The sequence below is a fragment of the Melanotaenia boesemani genome, chromosome 10 (assembly GCF_017639745.1).
Source record: "Melanotaenia boesemani isolate fMelBoe1 chromosome 10, fMelBoe1.pri, whole genome shotgun sequence".
NCBI classification, from domain to species: Eukaryota; Metazoa; Chordata; class Actinopteri; order Atheriniformes; family Melanotaeniidae; genus Melanotaenia; species Melanotaenia boesemani.
In genome coordinates, this window is record NC_055691.1 from 6679442 (window position 1) to 6703129 (window position 23688).

The following is a 23688-nucleotide window of genomic DNA, read 5'->3' on the forward strand; positions in this document are numbered from 1 at the left end:
CCAGGTTTTGCATATTAAAACATCCATCAAGGATTCAAGTTCTACTTTCTCCGCTGTAATATGACAAGCTGTTTAAATGGCAGTGACCTCAGTGGACAATGTAATTTAACTCTTTTAGAAGAGATTTCTGAGTATTGTAAATCATAGCTGTTCTTTCAGCTAACAAACCACCAAAGAACTTTAAATTGTCACAAAACCACAGCACCATTAAAACAGACAGTAAAAATCCATAAAGTTGGGAAAACAAAAGATTTCTGGCACTCAAAATGGGCATCAAGACTCTGATGTGTATCAGTTGAAAACTATCATTGATCAAAATGAACACATGGCGAGAACTGAGTGGTTAAACTGATCTCACATCAGTGCCTTGGGGCAAGTTTTTGCTGTATGTTGAGAACCAGCAGAGATGAAAAACAGGTTTAGCCTTGTACCAAATGAAATGCATCCATCTTTCCCTCCACACCAACACAACTAACAGACTTGCGTACATTTAGAGCACTATTTTCCTGTTACAATAACACCCTCCTCTTAGCCCTCTACACTAAAATTTTCTGTTAGAGATTTTGTTTAGATTACAGAGAAGCAGAATCTTTGAAGATTTTGGGATAGATAGACAAAAAAAGAGAAAATAACTTTTTTGAGACCTACAACTTTAATGGAGGGAAAGCCATAAAGATGACTGAAAGGCAATGTCAGCATTGCCTACTATGGATGCATCTATAAGGCATTAGACCACAATGTGAGAAACTCTGCTGGTGTCTATTGATCACCTGTTACAGCCTCTATGACCCACTAGGGGGCAGTACGCCCCTTCTGCTTCCATATGACCTGCAAAGCAGACACCACCAAAGCACAGGTGACAGACCACACGACAAGTGGTAAGAAGAGGCACATTTGGGCTGGAACAAAAACATTTCCACAAAGAGCTAACCGACAAACATATACAGTTAAATACATATAAATAAAATAAACATTTATGCTGACCCGTTCTTTGGACACGCTCCTCTATCCCCTGAGAGTTGTTGTTATTCTGCACTCTCATTGGTGGAACGACCATCGTCCTGACACCACGGGGACGCCTGCCTTGTTCGGTAGGGGAGGGTAGTGGTGCTACCATGGCAGCCAATGGTGGGCGGTTGTTGTTGTTAAGATAACGGTAGGCGCTGTTGCCACGTGGGGAAGTTGATGTGTCAGATGTGGGGGAGCCTTCGACTGTGTCACAACCACTTTCATGGCTGTCATCCTCAGACATGCTAAACAGAAAAGAGGAACAGCAAGTTAAGCCTCAACAAATCAGAATCTAAGAGTTTGTTCAAGTTATTTCCTTTTATTTCTTTGCTGCTACCTGTTGGGTCTCTTGCATGGTGAGACTGAAGGGCTGGACTGAAGAGAGTTTGAGGCAAAAGAACTGGTGCTGAGGCTGCTGTCAGGGCTGCTGAGGGAGCACACTCTTTCCATAGACACACAGGTGTTTCTGCAAGCCTCACATACACACTCTTCTTTACACCTGCAGACAGAATATTATAGTAGTCTCTTAGTATCAAGCTGTTCAAATATATTAGTAGCAATGTAGTAATCCCTGTTAAAATAAAAAAAAAAAAGTCAGTGGAGTGGTATTGACCAGGTTTATTTTTCTTAATTACACTCACTCGTTCAGACGGCAACTCTGAGGATCTTCATTCCCCACATCTGCATCACTCAGATCACTGCGGATGCTAATCACGCTGGCAGCTGGGCTCGGCGTATCAGTCATAAGGACCGCCACATCTCGTTGTGCTTGCCTGGAAAAATCTACATGTCTGGTATCACTTGGCACAGGCTCTTTGAAGCAGCTCACTTCCTCTTCTGTGCCATCCTCTTCCTCATGTGCGTTCTGGATTTCTGGTTGTTGGGACTCCACCAGAGGCACCTCCCTCTGAGGCTGCGCCCTTCCTGCCACTGCCTGTCCAACAACATCGGCTATTTTGGGGGTTCGACAGGCCGACATGTGGATGTTGCTGGGATGAGACAGATTCCTTTATGTAGATAAATGGATGTATTAGTAACAGAAGAAAATATACATATATTGGTGAAGAAGTGAATTAGGAGCAGAATTTCACCTGTTGTGACCGTGTCTGTTCCTTTTATTGGCTGGCTGGGGCCACACAACATGAGCTATGCCTATATTGATTGGCTGATGGGCAGAGATGGCTGGCATCTGATTAGTCAGGAGCGGCTGCTGCATCATTGCATTATAGTGGCCGCTATGTGAGCGCACTTTCCTGTTAGAAGAGGTAAAAGATTAAAAAAAACATAGGAAAAAAGTGCTATTAAACATCATCACTGTCATAGGAATAGATTCCAATGTGTATTATACTATGAACGCTAACAATCTACTATGATTTATGAAAGAAAAAAAAAAAAAAAAAACTTTCATCATAACCAGCACTTTCAACTTAACATTCTTCCTGAGAAGAAACTGGTTCTTTTAGGACGCATACACTCAATGCGAAAGCTACAAAAAAAACAAAACACCAAATGCAAGTCTTGCAAACTGGGATTTTCCCCAGACTTGAAGTTTGGATGACTCACCCCCACTCACTGATCCTCTGTGGGCCAGCTGTGGTGTCGTTGGTCAGGGAGGTAGGAGGTGGAGGGGGTGGGTGAGAGGGAGGAGGACCAACAGGAGTCATCTGTTGCCAGGCTGCTGGGACCAGAAGCTGCTGGCCTCGGCTAGACCAGGCCTGCTACAAGCACAGTGGGAAAATAAAGACATTTTAGGGAACCATCTATTGATCCCACAATGATGAAATCCTACTTATGGCAGCATGGTGTGCTTAATACTGTTTAAAAGGCTGAAGCATTTCTTGGGAGTTGCTTTTTTTAAGCTAAAACAAGTGCTATTAAGTTCTGAGAAGAGCTCTATTATTTGCTAAGCCTCGTGTGCAATAAGCAGAGAGGGCCTGATGTATCCTTTTTACTAGAAGAGAGGTGTAGGGGTTTTAATCAAATAACTGCATATAGCACTACAGTGGTGCATGTAACAAATTCATCAAAATGAATAGGTTTTTGGGTATATTTGGGCAATTATTAATATACTTGAATAGGCGCTTGAATATTAACACTGTATAGGAAAATTAAATTAAAATTTGCAGCAAGCCAGAGTGTAGACCATGACTTGTGGAGTGTAGGAAGGTCTCCCTACAAAGTCCCTGTTGATTTTAACATGTGTGGCAATGTCTAAAAGCATTTTAACCAACTTATGTTTACACTTTTATGTTAAGAAATTGCATTTTATCTGATAAAATATTGTTAAGGGGATATTCTTGTTCCAGCCCTCAACATATCTATTATCTATTGAAGTTGGAACAACCTAGAAGGTACTGCATTTGCCCGTGATCCCAGAGATGCATCATGTACAAAGAGTCACCAAAATGTTAAACAATGCAAGACTGAGATAAAGCTGAAAGCCATGTGGGAAGACTGATGTTATCTGACACACGTCCTCATGTTGGAATCACTACTCAGTACTCGGGGGTCAGAACATCATCGTGTAGACATCTTGACTGGTGCAACCTCAAGCCGATTCTGTGTCTTACCTGAGCTATAACACCTGGCCTCACTGGTAGGGGTTGTATGGGAGGCGCCTGAGTTGCCATGGGGACAGGGTATGTTGGTTGATTAAGGTTACCTTCAAGAGGAGGAATTAAAAAACCATAAAACAATCAGTAAATTATGCACCTGAATGAGTATGTGGCTAACAATTCCACTTTTTATTGCCTGTTGGATAAAATCTAGTCTCATTCAACAAACTGATTTTGAACTCATTGTGTACAAAGCAGTGTAATGTGGATACCTTGCATTGTGGGAGGACAAAGAAGAAGAGCAGGTGGGAACGAATCGCTGCATCCAAACTGACCATTCCCTGTTGTCAGAGCAATGCCGGGATGCAAAACTGATGGAGCCGACTGGGTTATAGACTGTATCAGGGAAGTGTATGAAATGGAGGTGGTAGAGAAGGGAGAAGAGAAAACAGAGGAGAGGTGGGGAGACAGAGAATATGGAGGGGGAATGTGGACATAATGAGGAAGAGGAAAGACAAAAAGGGCAAACAGTGAGGAGACACAACTAAAAAATATCTGACAAGTCTCACATGTAACAGAAATATCAACTCAATTGTTCTACAACAATACAGACAGCACCTTCGCATTAAGTACACAACATTACATAACCAAACATTTAAGATATTTAAAGCCCTGAATTTTAAAGTTCATCTAGTGATGGTCATATTTAACCGATAACTCTCACCTGAGTGTGGACTGGTATGTTGCTGTAGCCCAGAGGGAGGCTAGAGGAGGCGGTGGGGGCCAGAGGGGGTCTGGGGAAATGAATAGTGTTCTGGTTGAGTGTATCAAAAACAGCATTGCTGGGCCGACTGTGGCACATGTCCATGATCCGGAAAGACGACTGTACACTGAAGGAGGAGACAACACATTAAGAAGGAAATATCTAGTTCTTAAATACATAATCCATTTATTTCACTCCAGTGTGCATTAAGAGTTAGAAAAAAACTGCAAATAAGAAAAAACAAAACTAAACTAAAAACATGATTGTGCAAGCAGACAGAGGCTTACTGGTTGCTGTGGGGGTAGTCCAGTAAGTGAGTCATAGTGAGGAAGGGGTGGTTCAGGACATTAGAAGGAACAGTCCTGTCCTCAGCATCAATCATCAGCATGGTCTTAAGAAGAGAAACAAACTCCCGCCTGTCTGCTTTTTCTGCCTGCATGTCACTATTATCAGGACTCAGCACCAGGTTCACCTGATCAATTACAGCAAAAAGCAACCAGAGAAAGAACAATGAAGACAAAAAAAAACACAACACAGAGTTAGTTAGCACCACAGGAACAGTTGAACATTAACTGATGTATTTCAAAAGAGGTTAGGTTAAATTTACTTTTTGAGGGGTGAGGTGTACTTAAAAGGCCATACTTACATGTGCAATGTCATCCAGACAGCTGAAGATGTACTTTCTGGCCTCTTTGGATTTAAGTCCCGTCTCTTTCTCATGCTCCTCAGTTGTCTGGAGGAATTAGAGCAATACCAGGATCAATAATCTCCAGTAGTCACAAACGTGTGAGAAAGAAAATACATAATCTTTCAGTTCTCACGTTTAATGTAACAAGACATTAAAAAAAGATATTTGATTAGCAGTGCCTGCTAATATTTACCCTGGTAAATCCTGTTGGTGCAGTAAGGTTGCACTTAAGTTTTTTTCACTAACTGCTTCCACATTTTAGCTTTGTTTTTGTTAAATAAAAAAGGCTTGTGTGCTGAAAGCCAGCAATGGATTTGTTTCAAAGATAAACAGTGAAAGGACAAAATATTCAAAATATTAGATAAAGTCAGCAAACTCAGCATGTCTAAATAAATATCTGTTTAGCAAAAGGGGTCCAGTTGAGTTTTTACTGGAAGGGTCAGGTAGAGATAAACATTAGCTTACATTCATTTAAACTTTATTTAGAGGAAGCTCAGCAGGTAGTCTAAACACAGTTTCACATCACATTTCCCTAAGCTTTCCTCAGGCTGTGCTGGCTTTGTCCTGTTTTGAAAAGCTTATGCAGCTGTTTCCTATTGGGAGAGAAATGCCACTTCATACTCTTCCCTTCCACCTTATGATTTTTTTAATACAGTTTCTAATATCTGTAGCTATTTCAAATCAAAATCATACCCTTCTTGTCTATCCGTGTCCCCACTATCTGTAGATAGATATGCTGTAGCACAGTAATCGGTGACCGTTAATGATGCATTTTTACCAGAGAGATGTGCACTTTGCTTTTTAGGTCAATGTGTGTGCACATAATGTTGTGCTTGGATACATTTGTGTGATATGAATGCAGGTACTTTTAGTCTCCAGGTGGCGTAGGGAGAGTCAGATTCTTTGGTGAAGAAACGTGAGGTCTTGGTCCCCTTGTTGAGTAACTGCTCTGCAGGCAGCCCCTGAGTCTGAGAGATGTACCGGATCTGAGCAGAGCGAGGCAGAGGTGACAGAAAGAGAAATAGAAAAAGGAGAAACTGTCACAGCCATTCGAGATAATCAACCTGAATCTGACTCATTTTGATTAATTACGGAGATTGTTTGGATGAGCTGACGTATTTTGAAGGTGCAAACCTGTATACATTCAGAATGAAAGAAAGGCAACTACATTATTCACATCCTTTAGATTTTAATTCTCTGCTGCTATGCTAAACATGACATAACATTGTGTAGGATAGAAAAGTGGTATAAATTAAGCTTTAATATTATTTATTAAAGTGGGAATGTTTTGCTCAATTCTTTTCATGGTAGTGAAATATAAGCTTGTGCATTTGAGGCTACTCTCATGTCTAATCAGGCCAATAACTGACCCATTAAAGTCTCCAGCTGGTTGACTGGCGCATCTCTAGATCAAGCCCTCACACGTCAATCTTAACTGCTCTACAAAACCAACAGTTTGAGTGACTCACAACCTCAAGGAAGATGACTCAAACAAGCTGCACACAGGAATGTCACAGGTCTATAAAATGTGTTTAGCACAGCTAAATGAAAAGTATATGTAAAGAAAAAATAGACATTAAAATAATTATTTTACTTGCTTGTAAAAAAAATGCAACCCTAACAAAGCGAGTCAAATCCATACTGTTAATCTTACGACTACAGTCTAATTTTTGATCAGTACATCCTTATCAGCAAGCATAGTCATGTTTACTTTTTTGTCCTCAAGTATAAAAGTCAAAATCTTTAAACGACACACAGATAGTCAACAGTATTGCACAAGAGAGTTAAAAATACGATACAGCTGAATCGTATAAATTCATGTGTTTTCACAAAAGGAAAAAACGTGGATCTGATTCCACATGGCCCGTTTATGACTCAGACTGGACTGAGTCACTGTCCACAACATTTAATTTACACAACATTTCCTTTGCTTGTTTTCTTTTTGTTGTTGTTTGTTTTTCTTTGGATATATGAGCTTCTGTTTTTGAAGCAAAATTCAGTACATGCAATGATTTTCCCAATTTATCACTAAAAGAAGTAAATATCTGATGTGACAAACTGGACACAGTTCCTACAATATTAGCTGATGCACTGAAATGTTGCACGCAGGAAACTTGGAGATGTTTACTCTCAAATAGGCAGGAAATAAAAATAAAAAAAAGAAAGAAAGAATGACTAGACAAGCGATGTACTACTAACTATTTAAGCCAGTGGAATTGCAACTTTAAAAAAGGGATCAACATAAAGCTCTGGGTTAACATGTAATTTCAGTTAAAACATCATGCATGTTGAGTAAATCTGGCTTTATGTTCGTTCAGCTATTATGGTTAAAACTGCTCATTTATATATATATATATATATATATATATATATATATATATATATATATATATATATATATATATATATATATATATATATATATATATATATATATATATATATATATATATAGACACACACTAAATTAAACATTCAGACTGGAACAAGCACTCCACACGTTCACCACCAGCGGCAAAAGTTTGTTGACGTAAATGTCTTTTAAAAAAATGTTTGACCAACAGGATGTAATGAACACCAACATCGCATACCAGTTTGAGATGAAGGTTTCTCGTTACCCCGAACCATTTAAATAGCAATGAGATTCTGGTTCCTATCAAAAGTTTCATTTAAAATTTGGAAAAGAAAATCTAATGTGATAAAACTACTAAGGTGAAACAGAAAATGTCCTAAATATTACTGGTATTTACTCAAACTTGAACCTTTCTGACCTGCTCCAGCTTCATCAGCCCTCTCAAAATACCACAACACTCCAATACGTCCATGGCAAATAAACTATCACAGCAGGGCTCTAGAGTGTGACCAAAACTTTGAGTGTGACTATTTCTTGGTCGCACTGGTGCACCTAACATTTTACAGGTCTAGGGGAAGGACTTTAATTATTTAATGTAATTCTGGGTTCATTCCCTCTTTACCCAAACTCAATAGAAGAATAACACCGTGATAAAGCTAACAGAAGGAGTGGGTCTTGGCATCTGAGTGGCTCTGATCTTCAGCTGTACGATGTGTTGTGGGTTGGTATGAAAGTAACAGCGGCATATGTTAAACATCCAACAGAAGAAAGACCGACGAGAATCGCAGAAGGTGGAATCGGTTGTAATACATGGAATATGGTGGAATTTGCTCATATGTTGTTATCTTTAATCCTCACTAATTTAAGCGTTTTCATCCTGCCTGAGCAACATGAAGTAGAAAAGCTGGATGACAGTTGAACCATTGCAGCTCGTCTGCATGTCGTCACCGAAGAAGGAGAAATACTCTGGCTGCTCCTCGAAGGACCGTGGATGTTTCTATCTTCATTCCGCTATGAGAGTTTTCTTTTATATTTTTGTCTGATTTTCAGCTGGTTGGCGTGTTTTCCAACACATGCTTTCTGTCCACTGACGGACGTGTGACTCACCTGTGTGTTTGTTTAATTTAGTTCAGTAAAGCTACAACTGTAAGTTTATATTTTAACATGTTTGGGGTTTTTTAACTTAACATTCATGCTTCAAATAAAGAAAAAACATTTCTCTAAACCTCATAATTGTTCACAATAATTTAAATAACCAACATTGTCTATGTGTAATGATCAGAAGACAATTATTTAAATGTAATAAAATGAGCTGCTGAGAGCAACACTGTAAAAATTGGGGTGCACCTAAATGTTTTGCTGGTACACACAAATTAAAAAGTTAGGCGCACCAATGCAACCAGTGCTAAGAATTAGTCTGGAGCCCGGCACAGTGATACGTTTCACAATGTGTCTGTGTGTGTGCATGAACACGCATGCACGTGTCTACGGCCTAGAACAAACACACAGACTGGCCAGAGGGCACTGGACTGAGAACCTGCTGATGGTGCACTGAATGTGTGTGCATATGCAAGCATGTGTGCGCGCGTGCATGACTGTGCACATGTCTACCATCAGGCTTATGTTTATAAATACATTTTGCTGTGTAAAGTGGAACTGGAGTGAGCCTTGGCATAGAACCGCATGCTTTTGGGGGCTCAATGTGCACGCGTGGGTGTGCAAGTGTGTGTCCTGGCATGGCCCTCTGATACAACAGTTGTCGGTGCTCAGCGAAGCCACTATCTCTTACTGATGACAGTTCAAACTGCTAGCTGCTGCAAGAGGAACGAAGTCACCACACCAAAAATGACATGTATGCATACATACATACATACATACATACATACATACATACATACATACATACATACATAAATAAATACAAAGATGGGTAATTGCAAGCACAGGAAGTATAGCAGCAAAGTTAGTTTCATATATTTGGCTTTGCAAAAAAAAAAGGCCTGGTAAGTTTGACCGCATTCAAAAATGGAACTTTCTACCAATTTCTAGGTGGTCACATTAGTACTTTCTTTTTTTCAAATTTCTACACTCTTTAATTTAAAATATGATGAGGCTGATTCTGGTCTTCAGAGTTGTCTATGTACAAACAAGATAATCCTGCACTAGTCTGTGAATGTGGTGTGGTTCTTTTCCCATGCTCCCTCTCCCTTGCCTGGGGACTCCACTTAAGAGTCCCAGTTGTGTATTTCAGACTACACAACCCTGTGGGAAGATAATCACACATTGCCAACAACAATTTCCTGATTCACTCAGCCCAGATAAGTATTAGGTGGATATTATGTTGGATTTTCTGGATTTCAGTTGTATGAAGTGAGCCTGAACATGGAGCGGCAACAAAATGAAGTGGTACATCTTTAAGGCCCTCTTTCTCCTCAGAGTTTGTGTGATACAGTAGCTTTTAGCTCTCATCTACGTGCAAGAATTGTTACCTGGTCATACTCCAGCGCTCCGGGGTAGAGGGGCCAGCCCAAAAAGAGCTCAGCTATCACACAGCCCAGCGACCACATGTCAATAGCCTCACAAAATGGCAGGCCCAAAATAATCTCTGGAGCCCTGCAGAGAGAAAAGACAAGCAGAAAAGTGATCACTAACATGCCGGAGAGAAGAATAAATCTATGGATTCACAGAAGTAATAAGGCTGGGATCTCTTCAGCTTTTGTAAAACAAAGCTTAAAAAAGAGGCTGTTCAGAATGTTTGTAGGTATGCATATTGTTGAAAAAAAAAAATATTTTGGTTGAATGAAACAAAAGAAAATATATTATAAGAAAAACTGAAGCTATATTAGCCCTGAGAAAACTTCCTTTAAAAGCACTGGATCAACTTTAATGTGAAGTGGTGAAACATCAGATACATCATAGATTCATGCATCAGGACCATATGCTGTCTTATTAGTGCTTTAACAGAAACTAAAACAGTACTGAACAACTTGCCCTGACTGATCTCAGTGGGTGTATACTGAACAAGAAGTTTGGTTCCATCAAAATAAATACACAACTTAGTGTTTCCCCTACTATTATACTTTTTGGGGGGGCGCAAATTGCTTTACTCTTAATAATTCAATATCCAGTTAGAATGAAAGTATAGTATTAAAGTAAAACTATTACGTTGCATGGTACCTGACATTTGAGAAAATGCAAGCAATTATGGTTACATCATAGACGAGATATTCTGGATTTTGCCAACTGTGCAACGTAAATAGCCATTAATTTCTCAAGGGAAGGGTGAGCTGGTGTATAAAAACAAAGGGCCATTAGACTTGTACACAGAAGCTGAGCAACAGTGCTACAAATAGCAACAACTGCTGTGACAGCCACAGGGGGAAATGACTGTTGCCAAGCAACAACTGGACGAAAGACCATAATGCAACAGTATTATTAGGTGACAAACGGGTGCCATCAGTCATCACTCTATAGGGCTTAGCGCGTTTTTCTGTATTCAAGTAGAAAGAGATGTCGAGTCCACCTGGTTTACACAGCTCATTCTTTCTGCCCTCCTCGGCCTGAAGGAAATTACACTTCAACATTTCTTATTGCTCTTTCAAGAGGAAGATGTTCAGTTATGCAACACCACCAAAAAGAGCCTAAGGGAAGACAGCCCCAGACATGCACAGAGGAACGTCTAAAACACTGTGCTTTTCATGAGATTACGGTAGTTTTAATTGGTGAATTTGCCCTGCATAAATAAAACAAAGTAAAATTAACCGAGAATCTTCAAAGTCAGTTTAAAAACATTTCAACAATTTACCAAATGATAACGAATTCAAAACACTAATATGCCTGCAGATAAAAAAATGCAATAAAAATAAACCCTGGTGGATGCATCCTATCAACCAGCACACAAGTCATCTGGGGCCAAAGTAGGCAACTGCTCAAGATTAGCAAAAGGAAGGGGGGGAAATATTTAAATCGATTCTTATGCTGAGAAAGAAGATCTAGCTTTAAAAATGGCAGGGTCATATTTTCTGGTCCTTTTCTAGTAGATCATCTTGTGGTCTGCTGCGGGTGATATTCCCAACAAACTAGACCAACATAGTGCTGCTGTGCATTGATAGCCTAGAGCAAAAATACATCAACACACACCCAAACATGACTAGGAGGAAATGGCATTACAAATAAACAAACAAGCTTAAAGAAAAGTGTGCGTTTGTGTATGTGTGTGTTGTTTCTATTGATTTTACTACTATAGTTAACCACAGTCATACAAACTATGGCCCCAACTTTCCAGAGCTATGCTCATCACATAACACCATCTACACCAGCATGCATACACCCCCACAGGTGTTTAGCAGGCAGGCCAGGTTCCAGAACTAACTGGTCACACCGTAGAGCAGCAGCTGCTTTGACAAGAACAAACAGTGCATAATGTATGGTAACACACTCCTGCTATGTGAGTAGGAAACAGAAATAACTATGTATATCCACACTTCAGACATGTACGGCATATAAGGTTGTTTAGGTAAATCTAAATGATGTTAAACATGAAGCGATGGAGACTTGAACAGGACATGTGAGCCCAGTACAAAGCAGATACGTGCCTATCAAATATCAAACAAGACCAACAGAATTACTTAAGTTTAATCTGCGAAACTGCAGCAAGCAGAGCAATGCAAGCAATGAAAGGTGCAAGTAGAGCTTAGCCTCTTCAAAATATCAACGTGCTGATTTTTACAGTGGAGCCTTACAAATGTTCTCACAAACCACTGCCACAGATGCACAACAAGCTTCAATAAAAAATAGTTCGATTGGTGAACGGTCTCAAAAAAGGAGTCGGACAGCAAAACAAAAAATCAAATAATTAATACATCAATACGAAAAAAAAACTTTAATATGTCTGCAACTTTAAGGAACACAGCTAGCTTGACCTATTAGCCAGTTAACAAGATGCTGTCAATTTTGCACAACAACTCTGAGAGGGTAGGGGAAAAAATCTGAGGCAGCTTTCTGGGCTAATGATCCATCATCATCCAACTTCCAACTGCAGCCATGGTCACATATTACATGAGCAAATCTAGTCAAAGTCCAAAAAGCCAGTATAATGGCTGCTGAATAACTGACTCATATCATATTGTATATACAGTACTGAGGTTCTAAATCAAAAGACAAATGTCTGATTAATATTTTTGCAGTATGGTTATATAGTATTTTAAGGATGCAAGACACAGATTCTCAAGATGCTCTGAAGCATCAACAAATTAATCAAAACTAAAATAACATGTCCAAAAGAGTTTCAGACACATCCCTTTTGTGTTTTTAAACTCAGATGTTCCCTAAGATGCAAAGACATCATCTGAGGAGCTAAAATTGAATAAATAAATATGAATAAACAAAAAGAAATGCTACACTGACAAAAGCCTGAAGCTATGAAAAAGGCTTAACTATTTAAGTTGACAAGGACAAGAATAACCTTCAAGAAATATGGAAACACGTTAACGTAAACAAACTTTTTCCTGTGAACACTCGTCTACCATTCATTAAGTACTATAAACACTAGCAGAGGCAGGTCTGGCCTCCACTGTCACATCATGTCTCCACTGACCAACACGAGAGCTTAGGAAAGGCAGCATTAAATCAACAAACAAAGCTATAATGGGATTTCCACTGATTTACTTTCTGTGAGAATAAAATCAACAGTTGTCTCCATGTTTTTTGTGACATTGTGGTCAAGCTAGTTCGGAAAGTAAAAAAAACAAAAGGGAGCGAAGCAGATTTGTCAGAAGTCAGGACTCCTTTAACATGGCTTTGTTAGAAAATGTTCTTATGTTAATTCAATGAGAAAAAGGTGCATAAGTAAAGCAACCCCTCTGTGTCAAAGAAATCACACCTAGATGGAGGAAACCAAACGCAGCCTTCCCAAATCTGTAAGCTAGCTTAGACGATAGCCGTCTTCTCTTCCATCTGATCTGCTTAGCTGAATTATTCACATAGCCCCACAGTCCATTTTCACTGTGGGTTGTTTTACGTCACCAGCCCCCACAGGATGGAACAGCCACCTCACCAGGCCTTGCTGTGTCATGCTACCATAGCAACAACACATTAGTGCATGACAAGCACTGAGCAGCTTCTGCCCTGGCTTTATTACCTATAGCTCGACACTAACAAACACCAACCAAGTTCAGGAGCTTGGAAATTTACAGTACATAAAATTAAGCATTAAATACTTCCCAAGGGACTAAACAAGGAAAATTTCCCAAAAAATTGTACTAGTACAGCTGCAGGTCAAAGGAAAATAAAACAAAAAACAAAGATCTCACTAAAGATAAAGTCTAAGTTTTTAAAATTCTTGTGGATTTGAAATTTGCCAACTACAAGGCAGCCACAACTGTACTGATGAAAATCCCCCTTTTTTTAAAAAAAAGTGCATAAAATCAGATTAACTTGAATAAACCTGGGCACTTCAACACGGTAGCATGTAAAATGTGTCAGAATTCCAGCTGCACACACTATTAATTTACTCATTTATTTCTAAGAAGTCATTTTGTGGACGGGGAGAAGTTATGTTCTTTAACAACCCCAATGTGAAATGTAATAAAGCAATTAAACACAGCAAAGTAGAAGTACTTGTGTTTGCAACTAGCAGGATCAGATCATTGTTCTACATCAGGAACCAGGCTGAAAAAAAAAAAAAAAAAAAAAACATTCACAAAGGGCCATGTAACTTTGTGTTACTAAAACTGGAAGACACCCACATTATCATTAACATGCTTGATTTGTACACATCACACTCAAGGAAATTTCCTGGTTTTTAAAATGACCAGGGAAAATCCTAGATCTCTGAGAGAGAGAGAGAGAGAGAGAGAGAGAGAGAGAGAGAGAGAGAGAGAGAGAGAGAGAGAGAGAGAGAGAGAGAAAGAGAAAGAAAGAAAGAAAGAAAGAAAGAAAGAAAGAAAGAAAGAAAGAAAGAAAGAAAGAAAGAAAGAAAGAAAGAAAGAAAGAAAGAAAGAAAGAGAGAGAGAGAGAGAGAGAGAGAGAGAGAGACAGACAGAAACTCCAACCCAGTGTGGTGAAGCCCGTCATTCTTTAGCCTTCACTATGGTGACAATACAGTAAAACCAACATGCAATATGAGCAGCAGATAAGAGACTACCCTGCAAGCCACTCTCCTAACAACCTGACAAACAAGTTGACACAAACACGACGCAAGAAACATTGCTCTGGAACTCAAATTACATACTACAAACATGAAAAACAAGACCGTGCAAAACACAAGCTGTTACAGCAACGTTTGCTAGATATTTATCTAACAAAACTGAAATATGCACCTACCAATGTAAACTGCACAAACTCAGATACAAAATGCCTATGCAACGCTAGCTCCTGTGATCTAAACAAACTCCCCCACACAATAACACAAAGTGGAGAAGATGAAGGATTTGCAGCTTTCTTTCTATAACTAAAGATAAAAATGCCCTATAAATCTTGTGGCCAGAGTAAAAACTGCTCAGATGTTAAAAGCTTTGTGACTCAGACAGGTCAAAATAAAACATAATTTTCAAACAGAGAAGGCCTTCATCACAGCTCAGTTGATGTATTGTGAATAATCGTAGGGTACAGTGTGTTACAGACATGAAATACCCAGCCTTTGCAACCACCGCATAGACTCAGGGACACATATGAACACACCCAGACACATACACAGGAATGTCTGAATGTTTTTTCCTGGATCTAAATGTGGGTTTTTGCATACCACATTCTTCCCAAACCTATTGTGTCCTAAGTGACCTCCGTGAAATTCACTGCCGGCCCATTTTTAACTGCACCATGATCGTGGTGTTGCCAACACGGCTTGAAGACAAAACACACATAAGCACAAATGAAAACACACTCAACACACTTAACCAGGTCAAATGCAGAGCAAATCCTTCATGTTATGTAACGGTTGTGGCTCTGCAGGAAAAAAGGAGGCCTAGGAAGAGGTTTGCTTATGCTAAAATAAGGAAGTTTCACACATGACTACTGCTGACATTTTGATATGCTGAGGCTTATCGTTGTACATTTCAGTCTTACAGAAGCTGCTTCAGTACAGGAAGCTCTAAATTCAAGTCCCTATATTTGTATACTATTATACTGTAGAAGTTAACAGTTGAAACAACCATGTTCTTTGTTCATCAAATGGCAAAAAAAAAAAAAAAAAAAAAAAAAATACATGTTAAATGCTGAAATAGTGGGTGCATGCAGTGCACTCATTGCAGAAACAACTATGTCAAACATATGTGTAATGACTTGCATAATGTTTGCAGGCTTTGCAACAGTTTACTTAACCTAATCGACACAATGGTGAAACTTCCTAGCAGGAGTGCAATCTATTGAAATCACCAGCCAGAAACAGTCTTGGATGTCATTCAAGATGGCAACTGTCCATAATGAATCATCAACAGTTTACAGCACACTACAAGACAGGAGAGGTTTAATATTCAATATGCATTCTACTTTGTACAATCTATAATTTCTCTTCCATTAAAGTAGGTCCTTGAAATGTTGTGCGTCATAATGTGAGCTTTGGGGCTTACAGCTTAGTAACTTAATGAAGTTCTTTTGCACAACTCTGTTTCATAAGCACATTCTCTCCCTTACCCGAACCTTGGAGACACGCCAAGTATTGCATGACGTGGCTCCTCATAAAACGTTTTAGTTCCTCTGCATTTTTAAAAAAAAAAAAAGGGAGCAGCAGAGTTTAGGGTGTGATACACCAAGGACAGCACAGACGTGCATGCATCAAGGCATGAACCAAAAACAAAAGATACACTGACAATGAAAATTTTACAGCATGCCAGAAAGATAGCAGACAGGGCAAAAACAAAGGCATGTCAGGAAGCTCCTAATAAGAGTGTGTAGGTTAATATAGACTATTTCTTATTACATAAGAGCATAAATGGCCTGAACACACAAGGCGGAGGCAAGACTTTGCTAAGCCCTGTGGGAAACACAAGGACACATAAACAAACCACTATCCCAGGACTGACGTGCATCACTATACTGGCATATCATGATTACAAATAACATGACATTTCACATTATGACATATCTGATCATCCTAAAATATTCTACCCTGTAAATCTCATTTGAGAACATTTTGTACCAGCTGACACCAAATGAATATTACTTGAGGTATCTGAATGTTTATCTAAATGTGACTGGTATTCAAATGCAGAAGTTCACTCTCTCACCCACTTGTAATTTATTCTGTGCCAACAGTGCGATGTGATCTCTGACTTAAAGTAAATGTCTCATCAACCATGAAATCAAATCTCCCATTAGCTAAAACATCAAACGCAATCGAATTTCCAGCTAATGACAGTCATTCTTATATAGTCATTCTAATACCTAATACTGACTTTGAACAAAGATAAAGTTTCAGAACACAATCTCACATTTTAACAGGTCCCCCCTGAATATAGATAGATTTAAAAAAAAAAAATTTAAAAAAAAAGTATCGCCATCACCAAGGAACCAAAGTCATTGCAAATCGTAATGAAGATAAATTTATATAAACACAAATGACCTCATTGCATTTACATATTTTTTGTGTGACCCCAAACCAGATTTGATGAGTAACAGAAAAGAACAAATCCTTCATGCCATGTAACAGATAATGGTTCCACACCACAAAACCGGTTTGAAAATATGAAAAGGTATAGCAGTCAGCTGCAGCTTTGCCTATGAAGGGTGAGTCTAGCACATCAAAGTGAATGATAGATCATTCAGGGTCAGCTGGATGCAAAAGTCCTTACCTGTAGTATCTGGATTGCAGATAAGTGGAGCAGACAGCCTTGGAGACATGGCTGGCTGAGCCAAAGTCAATGACTTTGACTCTGTAGGGCTGCCGGGAGGGGTCCACCAGCATGATGTTTTCTGGCTTCAGGTCAGCATGAATCAAACCCAGAGACTTCAGCTTTTTTAGGGCTGTTGCCACCTGCAAAGATTGGCATTTTAAAAAAAAGTCATATTATCAAATATGGTACTCTGCATTTCTGATTCATACAATCCGGCTAAAACAGTGCATTACTTCCTGAGCAGCTCAGTTTTGCAAACATTGCTCATGTTTTGTTTTACAATATGTGGTTCGACAACAGATGTCACTTTACCTGCTGCAGAATAGGCCTGATGATTTTGAGTGGCAGTGGGCTGAACTTGTTTTGTTTAAGGAAGTCATAGAGGTTTTGCTCCAGCATCTCAAACACCAAACAGGTGTGGCTGCGGTGCTGAAAACACTCCAGAGCACGCACCACATTGTGCTCTTCTGCATTCTCACTGCTTAACCGGGCCAGTATCTCCACCTGAAAGTTCAAGAACAAAATTAATACCAAACTGATGTTTAGCATGAACAAAAGATCTAATACTGTTCCATTACAATTAGAAAATACTTCCAGCAGTACATGCATTGTTGCATGCGAGTAGGAGTCTCCAAAAAAATTGCAATTAAACTGGCACACCAGCAGATTCCAGATCAAATATTGGCAATATTTTGGTTCTACTCACCTCAATCTGCCCCTGACGTGCATAAGATGGGTGGTTCTTGAGTATTTTGACAGCCACCACTTCATTGGTTCCCCTCTTCCAGCACTTTACCACCTGGCCAAAAGTGCCACGACCCAGAAACTCCAAGACCTCGTAGCTGTTCTTCAAGGAGCACAGAACCTCATGCTGAACTAACTGATAGTCACCATCTCCTGACCCACTTCTAGTCAATGAAGCTCCCACCACGACCTCGTTACTGCCGTTAGGCCTGATTTCAGTCCCGTCAGCACCAATCCCAACCCCAGGCGCAGCTTCAACCCTGTGTTGACTCGGCAGCGTCCCTCCACCCCCTCCTCTGACAGTGTCCGCATTGTTCCCAGTGCTGGCCTGCAACATGGCTGCAGGAGGAGGAAGTGATGGTAGAGCAGATACCTCCTCCACTATTTGCATGGTTCTGATGTGATTGCTCTCCTGTAGTTGTTCTCCTCCTTCACCTGTCTTCTGCTCACATCTCTGAGTGGCACTTAATTCAAGGTTACTGTACCGTCCTCTCAACGCTACCCCTCTGTATCTGCCTTCTTCCTCTGCTCTCACACAGGCTGTACTCTGTAACCCACAGTCCAATCCTACTCCTGATGGAGTTCCACCACCTCCCTCTCTCCCAAGACCCCCGTCTTGTGGGCCTCTGCTCTGGTAAATAGATTGTTGAACCTGAATCCCAACTGGACCTTCTATCAAGCTTTCCCAGCTGGATTCTCTCTGTATTCCCGCAGTCTGCAAGGCCCACTGCTCAGTCTCACCAAGCTGTAGCCCCCTGTGCAGTCTTCCTAAATCAGCACCAGTGGACGATGGGACAACGTTGTTGGGGTATGCAATACCGTAGTTGACTCCAATCACATAGGTCTTGGGCGGGGGTCGGTGCTGAAAGGCTCTGTTGGTGTTATTACTGCGGTGTACTTCACCCGTGTGTCTGCTGGTACCACTGCTGCTGGTTCCTAAGGCACTTGTTTGAGCTGAGTGCAGGTGTGATGGATAGACCAAGACTTGTGAGGCCATACCTTAAGAACACAGACAAAAACAAAAAGGCATAAATATCTTTTAAGTCACAACATAAATTTGTAGGTTAAATGGTTTAGCAATGTTTTTCAAGCAAAAACAATGTATGCAAATTTGAAAATGTTAAAGTTTGCAATCCCAGCACAAAAATGCAGTTATCCAAAACTTGTGTTAAAAAAAAAAAAACAAAAACACCTCTCTCACAATCCTCCTAAGGAAGATTTTGTTTTAAAATAAATAACACAAACTCACAGATATAATCTGTCAGAGGAAATACAAATTTAAGTAATCATGTCACCATTACTGGAAAAAGGAACTGGCCTTCTGTAATGGGAGATGGGGGAAGCCCAACACATCTCTGGCTTGTTCCTACAAGCTACACTGGAGGGTCAGTTTCATATAAGTAGAACTGCATAGCAAGCAGCACCACAGAGCGAAAATGATATGCCACAAAGTGTGATGAGTGTTACTTAGCGACATTTTAAAAGATACTGCCATGATACTGAAATGACGCCTGACTGATCACATTAACTAATTAAGGTCTTTCTGTCTCCGTTAATTTTGTTATGGCGCTGTCATGACAACCAGACAATATGCCTAATTTGGATCTGTATTCAACTCTAAATAAGAAATAATCAACTATGAAGTCAAAGGAAGCACACATAGTGAGCTGTAAGCAAGATCTAGTTTGTCTGAGCCACAGCTGAAATTATGTAACCCAAAAGTACCCTCACATTAAAAAAAAAAGAAAAGCAAATTTCCCTCCACTTCTGAATTTTAGAAGGAGACATAAAAACAATTTTTATTCAAACAGTTTAGAAAAATACTTATTTCTAGTGCAGGTCTTGCTGTCAATGTCTGAATTTTGCCTACATTAAGCAGTTTTGACCCTATTTATTTGTTTTGAACATTTTGAAAACATCTGCTTAGCATGCCCGGTAGCATTAGGTCTCTTTTCAGGAACATACACTTATTCCCAGACTGAAATTTTACAACTCCAACTGGTACTGATAATCTGCAAAATTTATCTCAGCCTTGTACAACTCGTGCTGCAAGCTGACAGTTCCAATGAAGCAGATTTACATGCAATCACTGTAATTACTATGTCAAATTATGTTCCAGTTTCTGTATGTATGTATTATTGTGTGTGTGTGTGTGTAAATTTTATTATTTATATACCATTAAGAGTTCACAGGTCTCTCTTACAACGGACCATTTTAGTTTTTCTTTATTTTTCTTATTGAGAATATGGCAGTATCCAAGTGCCTGAACTGTTCAGAGAACGAATTAAGGAAAACATTTAAAAATTTGCATTTCTCCAAAAAGAAAAAAAAAGTTATTCAACCCATGTTTATATATTTTCTTTTCTGAAAGAAAAATGTATAAAACAATGATTATGGCCATAGAAACACATTGCTTTAAAAATTATTAGCCTTATGTCTTTATTCATATAACTTGTCATCTCTTTGAGTTGGAGATCTGAAAGAATCTATGATTCTGCAGTCACCACTTGTAGCTACAAATGCAGGTACCCAATCATTCAACTTAGACAAATGTTCTCGTGCACATGTATCAAACTTAAATCAAAACACACTATATTCCAAAGCTAGACACAAATTTGAAAGCTTCTTTTATATACTTTTTAGAAGAAGATCCTTTCACTGCAGCAAGTTGTTACCCTATGATAAAAAGTAGAGAGTGGACAGAAGCAAAGCTAATCTGTCAGACTTCCTGAAGTTTTCCAAACAGGGCCATAGCTTGTGCCTTGCCTGAACTTACATTTAGATGCTGGTGACTCCAGTTTTCAGGCTTGATCACATGCTTAGCCCACATGAAGCTAGCTGTTCTAAGCACAAACTTTCTGTTGGGTAATAAGGGCTTGCTGCAAGAGGGTAGACTCCCAAACTAATGATCCTCATACACACACAAGCTCAGACAGGTAGAGGGGTGTGCCTTAAAGTCAACACAACAAGAAACACACCTAATTTCTGACTGAGTAGGCAGTTGATTTTTAACTAACTACTGACAGTAACAGCCATGGCCACTTATTCTAAGTAACCATTGTCACTGGTTGTAGTCAAATCTGCATGAGCCATCTGGGAGCTGTAATTATAATTCTAACAGCCAACATTTACTAGAAGCATAATTATATTTCTTAACTGGTAAGTATCGATCAAGGTATGTACAAGGTCTGACACTTCTCTTCAATCGCCACCCACAGCTGCAAGTCTGGAAAATACTGATAACAACTGATGATGCAAATGACAAAATATTACTGGCAAGGCAACATTACAGTCACCACCATATGGCTGGTGTGGGGTAAATATGTCACCCTTTCTACGCTTGCCATAATTCTTTAAGGTACACATATGCAGTCTCAGCTGTTATACCCCCTGCCAAACTAGGTAGCCTGATATCCCATGGGAAGATGCCTGAAATGGAGAGCCAACACAGAGGTGTTTGTGTGTCTGAATGACCAGCTGGGGCAGCTTTTTCTCTCTCTTAAAAAAAAAAAAAAAAAAAAAAACTTTAAAAACTTTAAAAACTTTTAAACATCCCACAGTTTGCTACTGATCAAGCTAAGTGACACTTAACAAATGGGAGTTGAGGAAAGGGTGGTGTTTGTGTGTGTGTGTGCGTACGTGTGAGTTGGGGGGATGGGCAACAAAACACCTGTTGAAAGTAATGTTGTGACAGGCACCAAAATAAATCTTTGTTATATGTGTGATACGTGATAGCTTACTTATTGTTTATTAAATTATCAAAACTAGTCCATTAAGACTTACTGCATATTAAGAATTTCCAAATAAACTGTTAATGTCCCTTTAACGTCGCGTCTTAGAAAATCTCCAGTTTAAAAAGCTGGTAAAACCTTTTTAAAAAAGTGCAAACTAATGTCACACTCCTGAACGACTATTAGTATTTTTAATAAACAGGTTAGCTTTTAGGGCTAACGCATGCCAAAGAGAACAAACTGAAGTTAGCAAACAAGCTAGCTGCGAGCGAAGTCTTCGCAACATTAAAAAGATTAACAAAGACAAACACCAACATATCACAGAAAGTGTATTTGACAGTCAGCTTTTTCAGACAAGATCACATACCTTCAATAAGACCAGTAAATCATATCACTGAGAGCGTCACAGAAGAGGCTAGCAACGAGGACTCGCACCACAGTCAACCCCTGCAACGGTGCTGCTGTTGCTGCTGCCATCTTGTTCAACGACGAGGACAGACCGAGCGACTTTTCGCACATTTGAAGCTCTTAATTACGTTTTTAAAACTGGCTATAACGAAAGCCAGCTATGACCCATGGTTTCGACAGCCGTTTAAGGGTTCTCCAAACGTTGGTGTTGTATCTACTCGATAGAAGGATCCGCGTTTCTAAACTTTTGCATGTTCAAACGCCTCGTCCCCCGACTGAGATAGCTCCTGGCGGCTAGCTGTTGCTGCTGGTTTGGTAGCTTGTTGCTTCTCCGCATGTGTGGAATGTTGGAGAGAGAGAGAGAGAGAGAGAGAGAGAGAGAGAGAGAGAGAGAGAGAGAGAGAGAGAGAGAGAGAGGCAATAAAATGCTGTCTATATTTGTCACACTGACAACTAAGTAAAAACATTTCACTGACTTCCATGACAGCTAACGCCATTAGATAAATTTAGATATATTTAAATAAAAGTCTTTATGATGTTCGTACTTCCGAACCTCTTTCATTTAATGTGCTATATATTAAAAATATTAAATAATAAATGTTTCCTTTGTTATTTATTGGAACTATTTAGCTATAGTCATAACTGTAAAATTGATTAAACAATTGGGAGTGTGTATTCAATGTGTATTATGTTATATATATATATATATATATATATATATATATATATATATATATATATATATATATATATATATATATATATATATATGTGTGTGTGTGTGTGTGTGTGTGTGTGTATGTATGTATGTATAATAGTTTTCTAGAGTCAAAGCAAAGGTGTCTGACAGCTAAAGCTTGGCTGAAACCGGGTCATGCAACAGAACAACAATCCCAAACACAGCAGCAAATCTACAACAGAATGGCTGAAAAAGAAAAGAATCAAGGTGTTGCAATGACCCAAAGTCCAGACTTCAACCTAGTTGAAATGCTGTTGTGGAACTTAAGAGAGCTGTGTATAAACAAATGTTGCAAACCTCAGTGAACTAATGCAACCATGTGAGAAACTGAAAATATCACTTAGAAAAGCACTACTTCACTTATTGCTGCTAAATCAAATTTAGTTTTACTTTTTTTTCATTTTGACAATTAGCTACATAAATAATGTTTTAGTTTAATTTGTCAAATGTTGTTGCTGGCCTGGAAAGGACCAGATGAATTTTTCATTGTGACCTGAAACCTAAAACCCTAAAACTGAAAGAGAGTGTACTTGCTTTTCACATGGCTGCCAATTGAAGTGCAACAGTTTACTGGTTTTGTTTCTTATCCACAAACCATTTAAAGCATCCTCTGCAGACAATTAATGTTCCCTTATTACCTCATGTTGTTGCACTTATTGTTTTTCAAATGCTCTTTGTAGATTTTAGTTGACAGCTATTAATCATAATTAAAGTATTTGCCATAAGTGAGTGCAGTGTTGCATAATCCTTTTATTAAAGCTTGATATGTAATTGTTTTTTCTGTGAAACTTTGTGTGACATCTTCAAGCTGGAGTTATAGCTTCACCTACTGTCTTGTATGTGTATTGCATGCACACCACCGTTCAAAT

At 39.2% G+C, this 23688-nt stretch overlaps 1 protein-coding gene across 2 annotated transcripts in view; it reads right to left on the reverse strand.

Annotated features, from left to right (window-relative positions):
• hipk3a (homeodomain interacting protein kinase 3a) overlaps positions 1-22404 on the reverse strand; it is a 28702-nt gene extending 6298 nt beyond the window's left edge. Inside the window, exons 1-16 of one of the 2 annotated variants that reach the window (XM_041996402.1) lie at positions 22040-22404; positions 17904-18940; positions 17510-17701; positions 17156-17337; positions 9857-9980; positions 5881-6000; positions 4973-5059; positions 4614-4798; positions 4288-4453; positions 3836-3959; positions 3579-3670; positions 2572-2723; positions 2100-2261; positions 1650-2015; positions 1346-1507; positions 985-1253 (exon numbers count right to left, since the gene is read on the reverse strand). In XM_041996402.1, coding sequence (XP_041852336.1) covers positions 985-1253; positions 1346-1507; positions 1650-2015; positions 2100-2261; positions 2572-2723; positions 3579-3670; positions 3836-3959; positions 4288-4453; positions 4614-4798; positions 4973-5059; positions 5881-6000; positions 9857-9980; positions 17156-17337; positions 17510-17701; positions 17904-18938 — 3418 coding nt within the window. In that variant the 5' untranslated portion in view covers positions 18939-18940; positions 22040-22404. Of the gene's footprint in view, positions 1-984; positions 1254-1345; positions 1508-1649; positions 2016-2099; positions 2262-2571; positions 2727-3578; positions 3671-3835; positions 3960-4287; positions 4454-4613; positions 4799-4972; positions 5060-5880; positions 6001-9856; positions 9981-17155; positions 17338-17509; positions 17702-17903; positions 18941-22039 lie in introns of both variants that reach the window. The other variant, XM_041996401.1, reaches the window with a different exon arrangement.
• Between the last annotated feature and the right edge of the window lie 1284 nt (positions 22405-23688).